At 37.4% G+C, this 18683-nt stretch overlaps 1 protein-coding gene across 7 annotated transcripts in view; it reads left to right on the top strand.

Moving 5' to 3' along the window:
- Positions 1–17490, top strand: part of C10H11orf24 (chromosome 10 C11orf24 homolog) — a 32593-nt gene extending 15103 nt beyond the window's left edge. For 6 of the 7 annotated variants that reach the window (XM_075188601.1, XM_075188603.1, XM_075188605.1 and 3 more), the window contains 3 exons: positions 9150–9373; positions 14649–14759; positions 14934–17490. In XM_075188601.1, the coding sequence (XP_075044702.1) occupies positions 9217–9373; positions 14649–14759; positions 14934–16261 (1596 nt within the window). In that variant the 5' untranslated portion in view covers positions 9150–9216 and the 3' untranslated portion in view covers positions 16262–17490. The remainder of the gene's footprint in view (positions 1–9149; positions 9374–14648; positions 14760–14933) is intronic. The other variant, XM_075188607.1, reaches the window with a different exon arrangement.
- The last annotated feature ends 1193 nt before the right edge of the window (positions 17491–18683 follow it).

Here is an 18683-nt window from a genome sequence, read left to right as displayed (position 1 = left end):
ACTGACACGTTCTCTGCAGCACGGCAGCCAGTGTGAAATGGGCACAGTGGATATAACATTATGAATTTTGTAAATAAATAAAATCATAGTCTCATAATGTCATGTTCTGACTTCCTGAGTTGGTCTACATGGCAAAGTTTTATTTGACAAAATCAGATTTCACAGATACCCTAAAGAGTTTGATGTAGTTTCCCCTTAGTTCAGGGTTTTGAACTAGTAAATGTGTCCCAATCTGACTTGAGACGATAAGAAATTCCCACACATTGCATTCCATGGGATTTGCTTGTGCTACAAATGCTCCATCAGCAAATCAGTAGATTATGTTTTACAGTCAGTACCATGTGAGAACAAATAGTGTAAACACTTATCAAGGCAGAAACATCACAAAATGCTACAAGGGTGGGTGTATATGATTTTGTAATTCGAAACAATAGACACTTTTTCTGTACAACATGGTATAAGTGAATCCATAATGATCCAATAAAGTCCAAGAGATCACACACACAGGTAAGGAAAGAGGAACTTGGGAAAGTTAGGTCCAGATGGGGAACTGACATTACAAGAGGCTCTTTATCTTTTGTATAGTATTTAATCAGGTGTACTTTAGACTACAGCATTTGTAACTCACTTTATTAAATTCTTTCTGTTTGGGCGTAAGCTGCCTGTATAATGTCTACATTGTGTTTGACTTGTAGGTAGCAGTGCAAAGTAAACAGAACAAGACATACCAAATAAGTAGTGCGAATTAAACTAGCACAGGGCACTTGTTTGAGTTGACTCTGATAGCTTGCATCTGCCAGATGCAAGCTGAGTCTGCTCCCTATCTATCTGGGCTTGTGTATTACTAAGGCATCATGTGGTAATGGCAAATGACCTTTGTCATCTTCTCAGCCAATCTACTGTACTTTAACCGTATAAACCCTTGCTATTTCCTGCATCACACATACATATTGTAGTGGTCATTAGCTAATTTGATCTGCTTAAGAATGTACCTAGCAAAAGATTGAGATAAGGGTTATATTTACATAATATTTGCACAATAATAATAGGGGTAATCTTTGGTTTTGTATAGCTAAGAGGCAAGAGAACCTTGACTAATATTACAAAAAAATAGAAAAATACTAAGATTATGTACAATACAAGCTATTTACAGAGCTAAAATTTATTAACTGTGTTTTTAAAAAAAATAAATTGGTATTTTTGCTCCCTCTACTGGGGTCAACGTTTAACTGCAATTCAGGTTACTTGTTTTAAATCTACATTGATTTCAATTCAGATCCTTTAAACATATGGTAATCGTTTTGCTGAGATTATTTTTTTATTTTTGTTAAATAAAATACATACTGACGTATGCACAGGGCACAATTTTTATCTACATCTTTGCATTTATTAAAATAAGAGCAGCTATATGCTTGCCAAGGCAAATTAAAGTTTCCAAATGGAAATTGAGGCATTCTCCCTTACCCTTTATTGAGGCCTGCAAAAATTATAGGAGGAAATGTAGAAAATTGGGTAATAGATTTGCTAACTAGAGAGAAAACCTTTTGGGTATTTTAATAAGACTTGTTAAATCAGCTGTGACCTGATGCTTTGCTGAGCATGCACCAGTCCCTGCACATGCTCAGAAGAGCAGAGCAGGGACCCTGGAAGGGTGGACTGGCATTGCCGGGTTCTCTCTGTTTGCTGTGGGGTTTTGTTACGACAGTGTTCCGCCCCAGAGGTGATGGTTTTACCAGTGAAAGCTACAGTATGTAGAGAAGTTGCTGTAATATTACCAAGATGCTTTCTATCTTAAGTTTAAATTTTGAAGAGAAACCATTAAAGGCAGGTTAGAATGAGTTGGGCATAAAATCAACCCAAAAACCCTCCACCGTAAACACAATAATTGGGGTGAGACCTACTAAAGGTCGAGCTGCAGAAATAGTGCTAGCGTCACTATTTATTTTGTGATTTGCAGGTCAATATCTTAATTACAGATTTAATTTAAAGCAAATTGACCTAAAAAAAAATAAATTACGAGACATTGACAAACCACTGAAATGAAAATAAATATAACTGAAAACACACGCGCAATCAAATCAGATACGGCCTCCTAATCCTACATACACAATCCCCAATGTGTCAAGAAATAAACAAAATAAAAACTATCACGTGAATTCCTTCATGTGTTCCAAGATAATGTTCAAATCCACATATACGCTAAAATCCAAACAAAACTTTTTGTTCAGCTATAAATAGTCCAAATATTACTTGATGAGGACCAATTCACACAAGATGGTATACAGTTCCACATATAGGTTTCACTCCTGATAAATGTATCTCTTTTGTTCAACTGTAGATTATCCACTTCTCCACATGGTACATAGAAAAGGGGGAATCAGAAAAATATCATAGTGCAACCCATCTAATAAAGTCTTAGATATCTCTCGATCCTACTTAAACCAATGTGCGAAATTAAGAAGTACAAAAATCACCACGTGATACTCCTTGGCCCGTTTTGGGAATGCACTTACACGTAAAAAGAAAAATATAAGCGTCTTATATATCGGGTAATCATCCGACCAGTTCTCCCCAAATTCCGAACTCCACTCCGTTCAAAATGATTTTGTATGGGAAAAGAAAAGGTTTCTCATGGCATAAAATCTTTTTGACATTTATTGGTTTCCACATAAAACTAACTATAACATCTGAAAATGACAAAAGAGATACATTTATCAGTTATCAGGAGTGAAACCTATTTGTGGAACTGTATAGCATCTTGTGTCAATTGATCCTCCAAGTAATATTTGGACTATTTATAGTTGAACAAAAAGTTTTTTGTTTGGATTTTAGCGTATATGTGGATTTAAACCACTGAAATTGCCTATGTTTCAGTGATATGTATAGAGCAGGTGAGATAATTGTTCCAAACAAGTAAAATTTGTGACATATAAAAATGAATTTCCATGTTCAAGCATTGAAATGAGTGAGCCCATTCATTTAAATTGGGTTTCCAAATGTTCACTATTAATCCCGTTTAAATTAATTACTAGCAAAAGGAGCAAGCATATCTCCTCATGCCAGACCCTGCACACCCCACCCAACTTCTCCTACACTCCCCAATCCACCCTTAGTTCTTTCTCCACTGTAACTGAGAACAACATCTCTGCTCTCATTTCATCATGTCTTCCTGGACAACCTGGTCCCTTTACCCTGTTCCCTATCCCTACTTCTACACTCCCTCTCATCCACTACATGGAGAGTTTTGCAATCATTTTAGTGGTGGTTCTATGTGTAGCTGGAAACCACACTGAAGTGAATAGGAAATGTTACGCAATTTTCAAACATTCCTTATGTAATCGCATAATTTAAATCAACAGAAATCCCTGAAATAGGATCGAAAATCATTGTTTCATAGATTTACTTTACTATTTTAAAAGGTTGGAAAGTTGCTATTACAATCGTTCTCCCCCAAAGTCTGACTATTTTGTAAGTGAAGAAACATCTGTAATTTGGCCATTAGATGGCACTGCACTCCAATGTAACCTTTCCATGTGCTAGAGTGCAAGGAATGATCTGTCATTCTCATTCTCTTTATTCTCCATGTTAGGACTCCGCTTTGGAACCCATTTTTCTTTGAAAACTTTACACATTACTTATATTGTTTTCATTAAAATGTATCATGAAGACAATTGGGCACTTTTACTAGAAAATCTTAAAACCTGTTTATTAATTAGTTTTATTAGTTGGAAGTACACATTAGTTTTTGCACAAAAATCGCAATGATTCATCTTAAAATTAATTTATTTTTTTTAGGGTCAAAATTCCCAGGATAACACCTGTTCTGCATTAGGTATTTGGTAAAATATTACTAATAATTTTATGGCAGAACGTTAGGAAGTGTATTTTACATGGTTTATTAAATGCAGCTATTAAATAGTGTGGCATAAATAATCAAAGACTTGTTTTATAGTTTGTTTGTTTGTTTATAGTTTGTTTCAACACTTGAATGTAGAATTACACCATTTTTTTGTTTTTTGCTATTTTTATTTATTTTTAGTAAAAGTTGAAAAAAGTTACAATAGGTAAATATTTTGATTTGCAGTTCAAATGTTGCACCCTATTTGCACTAAAGATTTTTTTTAAAAAAATTTGCAGCTCTTTTCCCACAATACAGTATCTCTTACCGCTTTCATACTGCCGCCCCGGCAATATCCCGGGTTTTTCAAGCCGGGTTTTTGCCGGGGCTCAGAGCGTCCCAGCTCAGAAACACCATTCATACTGCACCTCGGACCCGGGAATTTCCCGGGTTAACCCCATTCATACTGCACAAGTCTGTGCCCTGGCAATTTGTGGGAGTCATCACCAGAGCAGTTTTCATTGGCTGAAAAATGGTGATGTCATTGAAAGGTAACTGTTTTTTTTTTCTTCCACGGGCTCCCACCGATGACATCATCCTCCAGAGACAGGCAGACAGCCAATCAGCTTGTTTTCTGTGCAACCCGGGTTCAAAAACCCGGGTTGCACCATTCATAGTGCAGGCAACCCGGGTCCGACCCGGGAATTACCCCTCGATAAATCCCGGGTTGAAGACCCGGGTTTTTAGACCCGGGATTTTTGCCTTGTACCATTCATACTGCACCAAGACCCGGGTCGTCTGAGCTCGCCCCGGCAAAAACCCGGGATTTTGGTGCAGTATGAATGGGTGGTTCAGAGATATACAATATTTCTTTTTAAAACCCAATACTAAATATTAATACTATCATTTTAAATATGGATGTTATATATGGCACTTTGTTAAACCCATATCAAAATAAATGTATAGATTGAACAATGTTGCAGACTGCATTATTTAATTTACATTGAAGATAATGGTCTAAGGCTGCAAGCGCCTTTAAAACATTGAAATCCCCATGATCATGATGGAGACTTGAGAGACTACTTATATTGGAGGTAAATGCACCACATGTAGTATTCATTTTCAAGCTGATGTGATTTTCTGGTCTAGATATTACTTGTAACTTTCCAAATCTGTCACTAGATGTTACACATTTGGTAAATTCACTAGCTCATTGTCCACCATATAACAGATCATACAGGTGGGCTAGTGGGCATTGTTTTTTTTTATAGGCAATATATTAAGCTGCATCAAGTATTGTTAAACCATCATATCCTAAAAACTATATTGCTAATAGCAGCTGATATATTATATTTCTGACAAGTAAAATATATCAAGAAGTAACCAGGTATTTAGTTCAAATAGAACTAATTGCCATTTATATAGCCTATGCATTTTATCCTTCCATTGACAGGTAGCATTGGCACAATATAACTCTCCTGCTGAGATATTGTATTCAGTCTCTCTTGAAGCCACAACCAAATGTCGGATTAAAATTGCTGCCTCTTTGTGTCTCATATGTATTCACACTTCATCAGGAGGCCTTGCCGATTATATTAGACGGATGTGGATGACCTTACATACTCTAATGTTCATGTCTGTCCTCAATTACCCCCTACATTCTACAGATTACTTTTTCCCCCTATTTTTATTTAAAATAATGAACTTTGAATTGTAATGAAATGTAGTTTCTTTGAACTGGATTTAGCTGTTTATAGGTAATATCATGGGGAGCTTCCATCATTTAAGGTGGGGGCCACATAAGACCCATAAGCTAGAGAAAAGTACATCAGTGGAGGTCCTCATGCTGGGACAACCATAGCTTGCATAATGCAGCTGTCCTCCATACTCTCTTCTACTAGGAACGCTGTAGGACAGCTGTATAAAGCTGTGGAGTCTGATGCATTGATAGAAATGATACCCTGCTCCTGATTGATCAAGTGACACAACCATCAATACAGAAGCTTGTTGTCATTATTACGAGTGCATCAGACCATGCAGTCTTCAGATAGCTCTCCTGCAGGTTTCCAGCAGGTTTCCAACAGCTTTTCCAGCTCAAATGAGAATTGGAAACAGTTTTATCATGCAAAGGACAAACCTAACTACAGATACTGTACATGCAGTATCTGCATATATTTTTTAATGTCTCTCCTCTCTCTCTTGTTTTGAACATTCTCACCTGTTCTATACATATCACTGAAACATAGGCAATTTCAATGGTTTGCCAACATCTGGTCTTGTATTTATTTATATATTATTTTTTTATGGGCAACATGGGAAAACTGGTCATTTTTATGTCAAATTGCCTTCAAATAAATTCTGTAATTAGGATATTGACCTACAAATCACAAAATAAATAGTGCAGACACATTTCAGTATATGCATCTTCACTTCATGCAAATGCCCTTCCATCTGCCCCATGTTGACCATGCCTCCAAGACTTCCCTTCTCATCTATGGAGGGGAGGGGGGCCCAAAAGATGCTCTACTGGGGCCTCAAGTTCCTCTTGGCGGCCCTGGGTATAGGCTGCTTCTACAATGCAAATATAAGTATATTTCAGTGACGGTATCTATTTTTCATCTTTTTGAAATGGAGTAAGAGCCCTCAGCAGGATTGGGGAGGGTCTGGTTATATCTGTTGTGCTCCCCTCGTTCCTGCCAACCTGGTCTTTTTTCAGAGGCAGCGTGTTGTTAGTGGACACCACCAACATGCAGCTAGTAGAACCGTGCAGGACCCAACAGACTGGTTGGGCACACAAAGACTCCAGGAGGACTACTGACCTTTTTTTAAATGCTGGGCTTGGTGGGTAAACCTTTGGATATTGATATTTGAATTTTCAGTTTTGGGTGGACTCCAATAGCAATACAGAGCAGGAAGTAACAACTTGTAGCATATACTGTGAAATCCCAAAATGAATAACCTTGTTATATAACTGCAGTGAATTCAGTAGTTATGCGGGTTTAAATCTTTTGAGTTGGTTGCAAACTGTTATAAACTCACATTACTATTAAGTTGTTTGTTTTTTTTTTTTATACATACATCCATACAGTGGTCAAAGTAGGAATTTAGAAGTGGTGGAATGAAAAATGTAATTGGAATGTAAGTGAATGAAACTTGATAGTGTTACAATGAAGGCAGTGGGAAAGTGGCGTTATGGCATCCCGGCTTCTATATATATATTCTCTCTAAACATTGATCTGTTCAAAACCTAATATCACCATTTAGGTCCTACCAATAGAATATCCTAGACTATTTATACTGTGTAGAGAAGATCTTTAGCTTATGGCACCAGTCTACTGTAATCTCATGAATGAAATCTCTTGCCATGTTACAATTTTACTCCTGGTACCTAAATTATCCATACAGACTTATACATTCCCTGAATCCTACATTATTTTTGTTGAATATTGAATGCTGGAATAAACAGTCTTGTATGTTACATATGTTGCAACTTCTTTTACTTAGTTGCACCTAGAACCCTGGCAGCCATGAACTAATCAGAATTGTAAGAAACAGGGAATGACAACATATAGGACTATAATTGATGCCAAACTAACAAGGGGCAAAAACAGTAGCAAAGAAAAATGTTAAGCAAACAGCAAAACAGAACACTATGCCATCTGCTGGATACACAACAATTTTGTCTACTCCCAGCGGGCAGACTCTTCCTCACCTAGTATACTAGTTGTGTTGGAGATGCATTTAGTTAATTACTTTACTATGAAAGTATTAAATATGTTTTTATTTTTTATTTTTCTTTACATTTCTGTTTGATTAAAAAAAATGTTTTTATGTGAGGATAACTCTAGTTTTTGCCTATTACAGTACCTTGTTCAGGAGACCACTGTTCAGCTCCTCTGAATTTATTGACAACAGTATTCTCTGTGCCTGCCCGCCTGAGCTTTTGTCACTTAGGGGCGTATTCAATTGTCAGCGTTAACGCTGCAAAACGAGCGCTCGAAAAATATTACCGTTTATACGGTAATTACTTGCTCAATTTCAGCTCGCAGCTCCCTGAGCTGAAATTGAGCGAGTAAATTACCGTATGAACGGTAATTACACGCAATATTACCGTATAAACGGCAATATTACCGTATAAACGGTAATATTTTTCGAGCGCTCGTTTTGCAGCGTTAACGCTGACAATTGAATACGCCCCTTAATGTCTGGCTTTCTCTCCGGTTTCTCTTCACCCCATCTCCCTTCCTTTCTTTTTTATTTATTGTTTAACAAATGAGTAAATAGCAACTTTTCTTAGGATAATCTTCATTGTATTTATGTCCTTTTGATTGCCAGTATGGGCAAACAATATCTGACTGCTGTTAATAAAATCCATCTACAGTGAAAGCTATATATAGCAGTATGGCTATTCTGCAGTCAGCTGTGTTCTAAGAAACTGTTATGAAAATATGTCTGTTATGTATGACCTTCATTGTGTTTTTATTAGGATTTATTTAGAATGTGCCAACATGTTTTGCATTGTACAATTGGGCAGTAATAACTTCTAAGCAGAATTGGTAAGGGGAAAAAGTTTTTTACAAGTGTAATGATATAACCTACAGGGTCAGACTGATTGTGATGTCGCTAGTCTTCAAGAATTGTTTTGGAGATGCAGTCACAATTAAAAAAAAACAAAAAACTAAAAAAGGTAAACAAAAGTTGTTTTGGTCAACTGAAATGGGACCCATACCCTTGTATAATAGGAGACATGATTTAGAAATATTTATGGAGGTTCCCAGACAAATCCTTCTATCCTTCTTCAATGGTTTAAATACACCAAGGGGTATATTAAGCAAACTTGGAAGTGGAGGTGTTGTCCATAGCAACCAATCAGATTCTAGCTTTCATTTATTTAGTAGATAATGGATACTAAGTTGGGCAACAACTCCACCTTCCCTTTTTAGCAGGTTTGATAAATCTACCCCCAAAATTATTTCTGTAGAAAGGAAAAATCCACAAAGCCAGTGTGAGTGAATTCATTTGACCTGGTCAGTGGTCAAATGTGAAATTATTTGGTATTGGACATTATAATCTTTAAGATCATCTTGTGACATTTTTCACAAATGTTCATTTGTACAATGATATGTCCATGTGGAGATGTCTTGTTTCCAAACATCACATATAAAGTACGTCTTTTGGCATGAAATAATCCAGGGCTATATTTTTAAGATTTTTCATTTGGAATCCATTTTAGTCTTTAAGTGATTTAAGTCATAATGCTGTGATATAATAATTGCCCACTATTTGTAACTGCTCTCTTGTTTGTTTATAGACCCAGTATGCTGCTCTGAAGCAAACAGCCCCTCGCCTTGGATGACTGTCTGCAGAATCTCGCTACAATGTGGAAGGGTCTTATACTCTTCTGGTCAGTGAGCTTGTCCCTGTCTGGCAACAGGGTTGGGGCACGGATAGAGAATGAGACAAGCTTGCAGAATATTACTGGAATTAATAATGAGAGGCAATGCAGACAAGCGTGCAGAGCTACTCTGTCCACAAGTATGTATATGAAGTCATAATCCTTCATTTTGTTGTCTTAAGGCTGAATTTTAACATTTTGTCCTACACTGGGCTGAATTTTGTGTCTCAATGTTTGTATATTAATTTAAAATGCTTCATCTTTTACAGTTTACACTAAATTTGTGTATTTTAAATCAATATCTGTCAGCTATGTTTACACTTAATGAATGTCCAATTAATGAATGTCCAAATGCCAGACTCCATCCCCATTTTAAGCTCTGGAAATGTTTGTCACAAGAAATCTGAATGTGTTTGGGGCAGGAGAAGTCAGCATCTGGTGTTTTTAAACACTAATTATGATGGATTATATTTAACACACTGCTGTATTTTAAGACCTATGATTCCAAGGACTGTTTAACTCTGTTCACTGCCAAAAGGATCTACAGAGTGTTTTGCACAGAAGTCTAAGGAGGAAGTTTCTGGTAAAATATACCAACCTCTGTGAAGTGGAATTGCTCTGAAACAATACAAATCAATGCAAACAATCTGAAAATGTGTAAGCAGATTTACATTGATTTTTAAAGTGTCCCATCACTTTTCTGCAGTAGCTTTCCATAGAGTATGCTAGCCATACCTCCTTTATAACTGCAATCTGCTGCACTTTCTGGCTTTAAGTCCTGGCTGTAAACTGTTATGCTTTTAGCATTAGAAATAGTTTTTTGCTTCTGGTTTTCCTACACTGGTCTGACAAGTATTATAGATTACAGATTATAATGTGCTTTACTAGGATAGAGGTACCCAGGAACTTTGTCCTGGGCCATAGATATGCGATTACAGACAAGAGGTAAAAGCTGGACCACAGTTATATAGTAAGTATTTGATAGTGTTTGTTAAAATAAGGTACTTGAAAAAAGTGCGGTGGGTAGGAAAAGTTAAATAAAAAAAAAATAAGTGTTGATCTTAAATATTCACACAGAAAACACGCACACAGCAATATTGACATATAAGTGAGTGTGTACAATCTAAGGCAGGGTCACCAAGCAGTCAGAGACTAATAGCCAAAATATAACTCTAGAAACAGCAATGAGCCAACTTGACCTATTATGTCCGTGTGCATGTATATTTACAGTGAAAATATAAGCTAATTTACAAAATGTTCATAAGTGAAAGAAAATATCTGAAATTGCCAAAATGTTCACCGCAATCGTCAAATCGGCCCTGCACTGTACTGCTCTTACCTCGCTGCTCTGTCCGGCAGATGAGGAGTCAAAGGGCTACTTGGGTCATTCCACATCAAATCAAAACTTTTAGAAAAAAAAATCTACCTTACATTCTCTAATTTCAATTAAGTTTGGTGTAATAAATGCTGCCATTGGTGTAAAGAAACCCTCAAAATCTTAGGCTTATATGTACTCTGGCTTTGAAGTTAAATGACTTTAAAGCTGTACTTTTATAGCAAAGAAGTTGCTTTTAACGTTTATTTAAATTGCAATTGTAGCTCCCCTGATTGAGCTAGTGAGTTGGACAAGGTCTCATTTTAAACCTCTTTTTTATGGTCTTTTATATGATATATAACACAGCATTATGTTTCGATAAATAAAAATAACATTTTCAAAATTTTGATTTACTTAAAAGCCATATTTTTTTAATTTTTGAAAAGCATCTCAAAAATTGTTCATACTGTTGTTAATAAATCCAACAACGTATTATTTTAGGAACATGATGGGATAATCTGCTTCAAGAGCTTTCAGTTTTGAGTGTTTCATGAAAATTATAATTATTGAGGCACTACACATCTGAGAAAATCAACAAAACAATATGTTTTCCAGTTCAGTTCGTTATAGGAATGCACGCTCCTCTTCAGGTGTGTTTGGGGACGAGATTTTACAGACGGCGCATGCTCCCACTTCTGCACAGACGTGTAAGCTTAAGAGAAAAGATACTCTACGTGGAAAAGACACTTCAATTGTGTTCAATAGGTCCGCCTTTTACATTTCCCTGGACCACTACAAGTGGTCAGGTCAGGTTAGGTTTGGGTGGGTTTTAATTAGTGAAGATAAACCAGTTGGTCACTAATTTAAGCCCATCCAAAAAAGCAAAATGTTTAATTAAAGTGGAATATCAGACTGGAAGAATATGTGCTGGGAGAATGGAGGAACAGCAGCTTGGAGAAGGGGTGCTGGAAGGGAGGGAGACAGCAGACTGGGAGCAACACTGTACTCACAAGAAAAAGTCTTAGTCATCCAGCCAGGCAGAGAAGAGAAGGCACAGCCCATGAGGCTGCTGCTGATCTTCACGGGTCAGAGGAGCATGTGATGGGCTCCTCCAATCAGAGCTCTGCACATGCTTCTCTCACCCCTCAGCAGAGTCTCATGGGAATTGTTTTCCCTAAAACCAAGTCTGAGTTTGGTTTGGTATTTTAAATTGGTTTAGAGAACTAAAGAAGTATAAAGATGGAGGAAAGGGACAGGTACCTTTATTGTTTCAACCCATTTAAAAATGCTAATCCTACTTATAATAAAAAAGGGGTTGAGAACTGTTTCAGAATGGATGTGTAGTTTATTTTCTGAAAAGCCAAAAGTTTGTGTCGGCTGCAAAAAACAACTTGGGCCACTTCAAAAAGAGCAATAATATAATGTAGTATCAGCTGTCACTTGTTGACATCAGAGGGTATGTAAATGCTGTCTCTGAGAAGTAATGGTGGCTCGCATTTATTCTGGAGAAAGATGAAGTGAAAGTGATATTCCTTCATCCAGCTGGTCCATCATAATCTTTTTCATACCCAAGTAAGCCAGATGTTTTCATGGATTATTATGGTAGATGTTTTGTGTAAGGTGAATTCGTTAACTCCAACAGGTCGAATGTTCACCCTTTGTGAAATGGAAATACTAAAAATAAATGGTGCCTTCAGCCACTTCCAACCCATCAAGTAGCACCATCCATCCAGAGCAGCAGCACCAAATGGTAATGATCTGTAGTAAGCAAATTTTTTGTTAAAGTGCAATTTTAAAGGCATTTAACTTCAAAATCAGTGTACATATAAGATTTTGGGGGTTTTCTTTACACCCATGACCGCATTTATTATACCAAATTTAATTACAATCTGAAACAGTCAGTTTGAAAACCTGTGTTTATTTTATGTGGAATGAACCACTTATAGTCTCTTCACAGTAGCTTGAGTTGCTACTGCATCCACAATTGCTGTGGAGGGGATGGTTGAAGTGGAGATAAAGTTATAAATGGCCATCATGCTACTCAGACCTCTTCATATGCTCTTACATGCCCATCAGCTTTCTCCACATGCCCATCGGACTTCTCCACATGCGATCAGATTTCCCCACATGTCATCAGACACAACCAAATGCCCCTTGCGTGCCCATTCGACCTTCCCACTGTTAGGAACCCCAGCAGCCAGTACTACAAAACCCGGAGTCTACTCCGAAAGTCTGGTGTTCACTATTGCCCCAAGTGATGGGGACAGACTTGGCTGCAGACAAACGGAGGGTCGTGAGATGTGTACTGGCTTGAGGAGAATCCAGGAATGGAGAGTTATGGCAGACCGTATTTCCAGAGAACAAGCCAAGGTCAGGGGTCACTTGCAGGAAGGAATAGTCAAAAACACGCCAAAAGGTTGTGTTCACGAGCAGGTCAGCAGAATCCGGGGTACAGGCCAAACGATCAGGGACACAGGCAAGATGGCAAAATCCAGTAAACAGGCAAGGGGTCATACACGGGTATTCAAAATTCCAAAGGTAGTACACCACAGAGACACAGGAGCACTGAGCTATAACCGGCAGGGAGGCCAAGCCCTCCCTGCCCTATATACCGATCTTGGCCAATCAGGGCTCAGCCCTGCAACAGGCAGCATACCTTATTAGTAATTCATTAGCCCCCAGGCTATACTTAGCGCATGTGTTTGGCTGCAGCACTTGCCAGGGCGCAGGGCTTAACAGACTCGGCGTCCGGCCGTTGCCTTGGCAACGGTCGGGCCCGAGAAATCGGAAGTGACGCCCTGGTCGTCATGGCGAGACGGCCGGGGACGTCAAACAGGAAGAGGGAGAGTCGCGGCGGTGGCCGCGGCGGCTCCTGACGCCCACATGCCAACAGACCTCCACACATTCCATCAGATTTGTTAAATGCTCATCAGTCTCTTCATATGCATTTTGCAGAGGAAGTCAGCTGCTCCCAATCTACCTGTGGCTGCTCCCGAAACACCATGCTGCGGTCATGCTCCCAGCTGGGAACCACATTTTAAAGCACAAGGAGCAGCAGGTTGGCCACCACTAATCTAAGGGATACAAAAATGAAAGTACTTTAGCTTTTTTTGGGCCACATTTGTAGTGTTGTGCTTTCAATTGTGAAAGACTGATGGTTATTCCAAGTTGTGAAGGTTTGTCTGTATATTACATTTGATATTGAAGCTGTTGATGCAAAGCAATACTGCGGGTGAATGAGCCAGATTGCATCATTAGGGCACCAATGTGACCTGGCTTCCTAGGACAGTTCCTGTTCTGGAATTTAGACATGTCCTACATTAAGATTAACAGGGACAATAGCGTTTGGCATCCAAATGTCTACAAGAGAGACCTTTTTATATAGGCTGATCAAAGTTCATGCCACATAGGTGTACCATGTTTTCTACTTAAATAGAAGAATATGGGAACCTAGTTGCTTATAGACTGGAAGTAGAGTTAGGTCAGGTTTTTGGAGTGGGAAATTATGTATTTGAGATATTCTATTAGGGAATTAATTCAGAATAAAGCAGATCATACATGCAGCAAGCTTCCTGATTGGCTTGACTGTCAAGCAACTGGGTCACTATGCAGTTTGGCCACACATTGGCATATCTTCCAATGTGAGGCCTTTCAAGTGTAGGAATTTACCAACATGTCCAATAATTCTGTAGATTTTAATAGGATCTTTATCTAGTAATGAGGTTGTTTTTAGTTCCAAATGCCCAATATTTCCTGTGACATTGCAGTGTGTGAGGTGTTTTGTTTGTCCATATAATAATACAAAACACACAAACAAGTTCAGAACAAACCATTATTGCTCTAACAAGTCAGAATACTGAGATTGTAAATTTTCAAATGAAAGATGGGATGATTGGGAAAAAAGCTGGTGCACACCAGGAACCTCAAAAGATTCCTGGAGTGCACCAGCAAATAAAGTAATGGCAAGAACAGTACACATTTGTAGCCAATACAGATGCAGAGAACCCCATAAAAGAGCAGTGCTATTTTGATGTCAAATTCAATTTCTTTTTATATATATCGTGGCAAGTATGATTCATAGTGTCTGCTATTTTTTTTAGGTGATCTTCACTGTAGCAAATCAGAATTAATCCACAACTGGTGTGTCCTAATACATTGTAATAAATTATGCCATACATTTGGAGAGAGGCGCATTACAGAGCAACTTTTAGGTAAGATGCATATGTAGTAAATAAATGTACAAATACTTAAATAGGCAACTACCTGAATAATTGATCAGACCATTTACTTGCATGCTATTCTAATATTCCACCAAAAAAATAACTAAATCAGTGTGTTATAAAATGCTATTTTACAGTGTTTTTTAAATGCTTTAACATTGACAGGTGTGAATTATCTTAAGAAAAGAAGAAAACGGAGTCCTCAAAAGCCACAAGATGTAAAGAAAAAAGGACCAAACAGGAATAAAAGACTAGTGCTAGGAAAAGCTACTCAAAATATCACTACACCTACCATAATAGCCACAACAGCAACAGAACCTACAACTACACCATTCAGAACTAGTACTGAAACAACGACCACAAGTAAAGAACCATTAACAACAAAAGCTAGCATGCCTATAAAAACAACCAGCACAGAACAAACAACAACAACTACTACTCAAACAGCAACGACCAGCACAGAACAGACAACAAAAACAATTACTCCAACAACAGTGACCAGTACAGAACCAGTAACTACAACAATAAAAACTACTCAAACAACAACGACCAGCACAGAACAGACAACAAAAACAACTACTCCAACAACAGTGACCAGCATAGAACCAGTAACTACAACAACAAAAACTACTCCAACAACAGTGACCAGTACAGAACCAGTAACTACAACAAGAAAAACTACTCCAACAACAGTGACCAGCATAGAACCAGTAACTACAACAAAAACTACTCCAACAACAGTGACCAGCACAGAACCAGTAACTACGACAAAAAGTACAACTCCAATAACCTCAGCAAGCCCAGAGCTAATAACTACAGCTATCCCTTTAACCACAACCACAGAACAAACTACCATTTCAACTACATTGGCAACAACCATCACCAGCACTGTGCCAACAGTTATTGCTTCAACCACCTCTTCTAGCAAGCCAACCATATTCACAAGTACTACAATGGAGCCTTCACCAATCATCACTACAGAGGCAATAAAAACTAAAATTAATACCATAATGTCAAATATAATTCCAACAACTGCTGCACATGGCCTAAGTTTTAAGGCAACATCAGTAGTGACTACAAGCTCTGAACCACCAACCTTTCCAATGTCGTCAACTTTAAAACAAAAACTTACAACAGTGATCACCACCCTGGAGCCAACCAAACCGTTAGTTACAATATCATTAACAAACTTTATTATCCCTACCACAACAAAAATATCCGAAACGGACACTATATCTGTGGTGTCGTCAATTCAGGATGCAGACCAAAAGAAAGATGATGATGGTAATGATGGTTTCATTAGTGTTGCAGGGGAGATAACAAAACATGTACAGAACACTAGCTTTTTGCTAGCAGTGCTATTGTTAGGAAACTTGTTCTTTATAGCTATTATAGTGCTATTTGTTCTACAAGCTTACGAGAGCTACAAGAAGAAGGACTATACTCAAGTAGATTATTTAATAAATGGGATGTACGCTGATTCGGAGATATGAATGGACACTTGGAACCTGATTTTCATTTTATATTCTGTTCAGAGGACATTAAAAATAGTTTTATTTTTTTTCTTTATCTGCCTTTAACACCGTTGGTGCATTTGTTGAACAATAACGATTGCTAAAAAAAAGAAGAAAAAAAGTTGTAAACATTTTCCTTTCCTGTGGGCTGCAGGCTGTCTCACTCCAGATGGGGAAATAATTATTTTATTTATCAACTGAGTATTGTAAGACTATAAGAGCCACATACTGGGAGTGGGATAGAGGGACACATTGATTACTCACTATTAAGTCTTTCCGAATAACAATAATATTGCTCTCTTGCACATTTTGTAATTGTATTTTATGGTGCACTAAAAAATGGGTTGCCAAAGGGGAAGCTTATGCTATGCAATACAGCATTAAATATCTGCTTATAATGCCACAATGTGGCTGCTCATCAGCCATGTATTGTTTACTAGATTGAGAATGGCTGGTCTCAATCCAAAAGGACTTCTCTAACTGTAACAGTAAATCTGTTTCATTTGGTACTGAAATCATTGTGATATTTGTGGATTTATTATGGTGGTGTGTTGAAAAATTGAATCTGCTGCCAGAACATCATTGTCTTAAAGAGGTTGTCCATCTTGCAACATCCCTTCTCGTTAATTATAATCGATGTTGTAGCAGTTTGAGGATTATTTTCCTGGGACCCTCGCTGTCAAATAATATGAGCTAAGGAAAAAGTGTGGAAGTTGCTTTTGGAACTTATAGCTGCAGACAAATGTTTTTTGGAGGTCATAATTCCCAGTGTACATCGGCCATAACAATCTAATGAGGACCAACGTGTGCCAAACCTTCACAATGAGCTAATAGAAATTTAAATCCATAAAGAACAAAATAATACCTATACAATTAAATTTAGAATTGGTGTGTTCATCAGAAAAAAAATCTTTCTTTGACTGGAATCTACAACTGCAACTCTGATTCATACTGGGGTTGAAAATAGAGATGTTGCTATAAGCAACAAATCAGATTCTACTCCATTATGTAGAATGTACTAAAGAAATGAGAAGTAGAATTTGGTTGCTATAGGCAACATCTCAAATATTCAAACCCACTGGAAATTTGCAGCTTCATAAATTTACCCTCAAGATGCGAATCTCTGTCTTAAAAAATTCTATTTGTGCCATTGCAAGCCATATGTATTATTTTTATAAGTGCTAAATAAATACATTAAGTAATAAAAACAGTGTTCATTGTAGTTGATGATAAAGAGACAATTTAATGGAAGACTAAAGTGGAGAACCCAGTAACTCAGAAATGGGTAAATAATAAAATACAGTGCTTCCTTTTTATAATGACAAAAATAATGACTTAAAACACAGGTCAAATCTTATTTTTTTTTAAAGAAGGTGTTTTATAATGGAATTAATACATTTTAATGCAAATACATGGCAACTCTCATTCAGTAGTAAAATACGTTATTGCCAGAAAATTTAAACCTCCTCTAAACAGTGAAACGATGATTAAACAAAAAAAAATACAGATATCATAGCAAAGCTGTACATAGATTGGTATCGTTCTCCTTTTGCAAATTAAGTGCTTGCATATATTTTAATGCACTTTTGTGTTGAAAGTAACTGGTGATAAGTGATGGTGGTATTGGTAAGAGGGAGCACTGTAGATCCTTTAATGTTTAATATTAAAATGTACATGTAGTGATCAGTTTGGCTGACCACCAATTATACATGTGAGAAGGGGGGGATATCACACATCCAATAAGTTGTCATATGCACCAATCTCAATCTTATCAATATTGTTATCAATATTAACATTAATCATTCCATTGCTCGTTAAGAGCTTGCTTACTTCCTGCACGGTTCAATTTCTCACCATTGTTTTATACTGTTTATTACTGTTTAATACTGTCTGTCTATTACTGCATATTGTTCACTTAGACTTTATATTGCCAAGACTATACACTTCTCTATACCGCAACTACTCACCCATTTGCACCATTCACGGTTACTTAAAATTGCCCACCCAATACCCATAATCTCTGATTCATACTAGATATTATTCATTAATGTACTTGAGCGCAAGGTGATATCCCCCCTTCTCACTAATCTATCAGGAGTGTGGTTAACTCCTCCTCACCCAGCTGCTCGTACATTTTTGTTGCCATAGTGCATCCATCCCTTCTATATCTCAATTATACATGTGAAACCAGTTACCACTTGTGCATTTATTTTAGGACATTAAAATGTAGCTGAATTGAAGCTTTAAGTGCTAAAAAGGGTAAACAAATACAAACGAAATTTATCCCAAATACAGGTCACATGGTTACACTAATTATATATATATATATATGACGCCTACTAGACAGCTCAAGTTGTTGTTCTTCGCTGAACAAGGGTGCACCTGAGATATGACAAATGTG

This window comes from Mixophyes fleayi, chromosome 10 (genome assembly GCF_038048845.1).
Source record: "Mixophyes fleayi isolate aMixFle1 chromosome 10, aMixFle1.hap1, whole genome shotgun sequence".
In the NCBI taxonomy this organism is placed as follows: domain Eukaryota; kingdom Metazoa; phylum Chordata; class Amphibia; order Anura; family Limnodynastidae; genus Mixophyes; species Mixophyes fleayi.
Note: the sequence above shows the minus strand (reverse complement) of the source record. Positions and strands in the feature narration are given on the sequence as shown.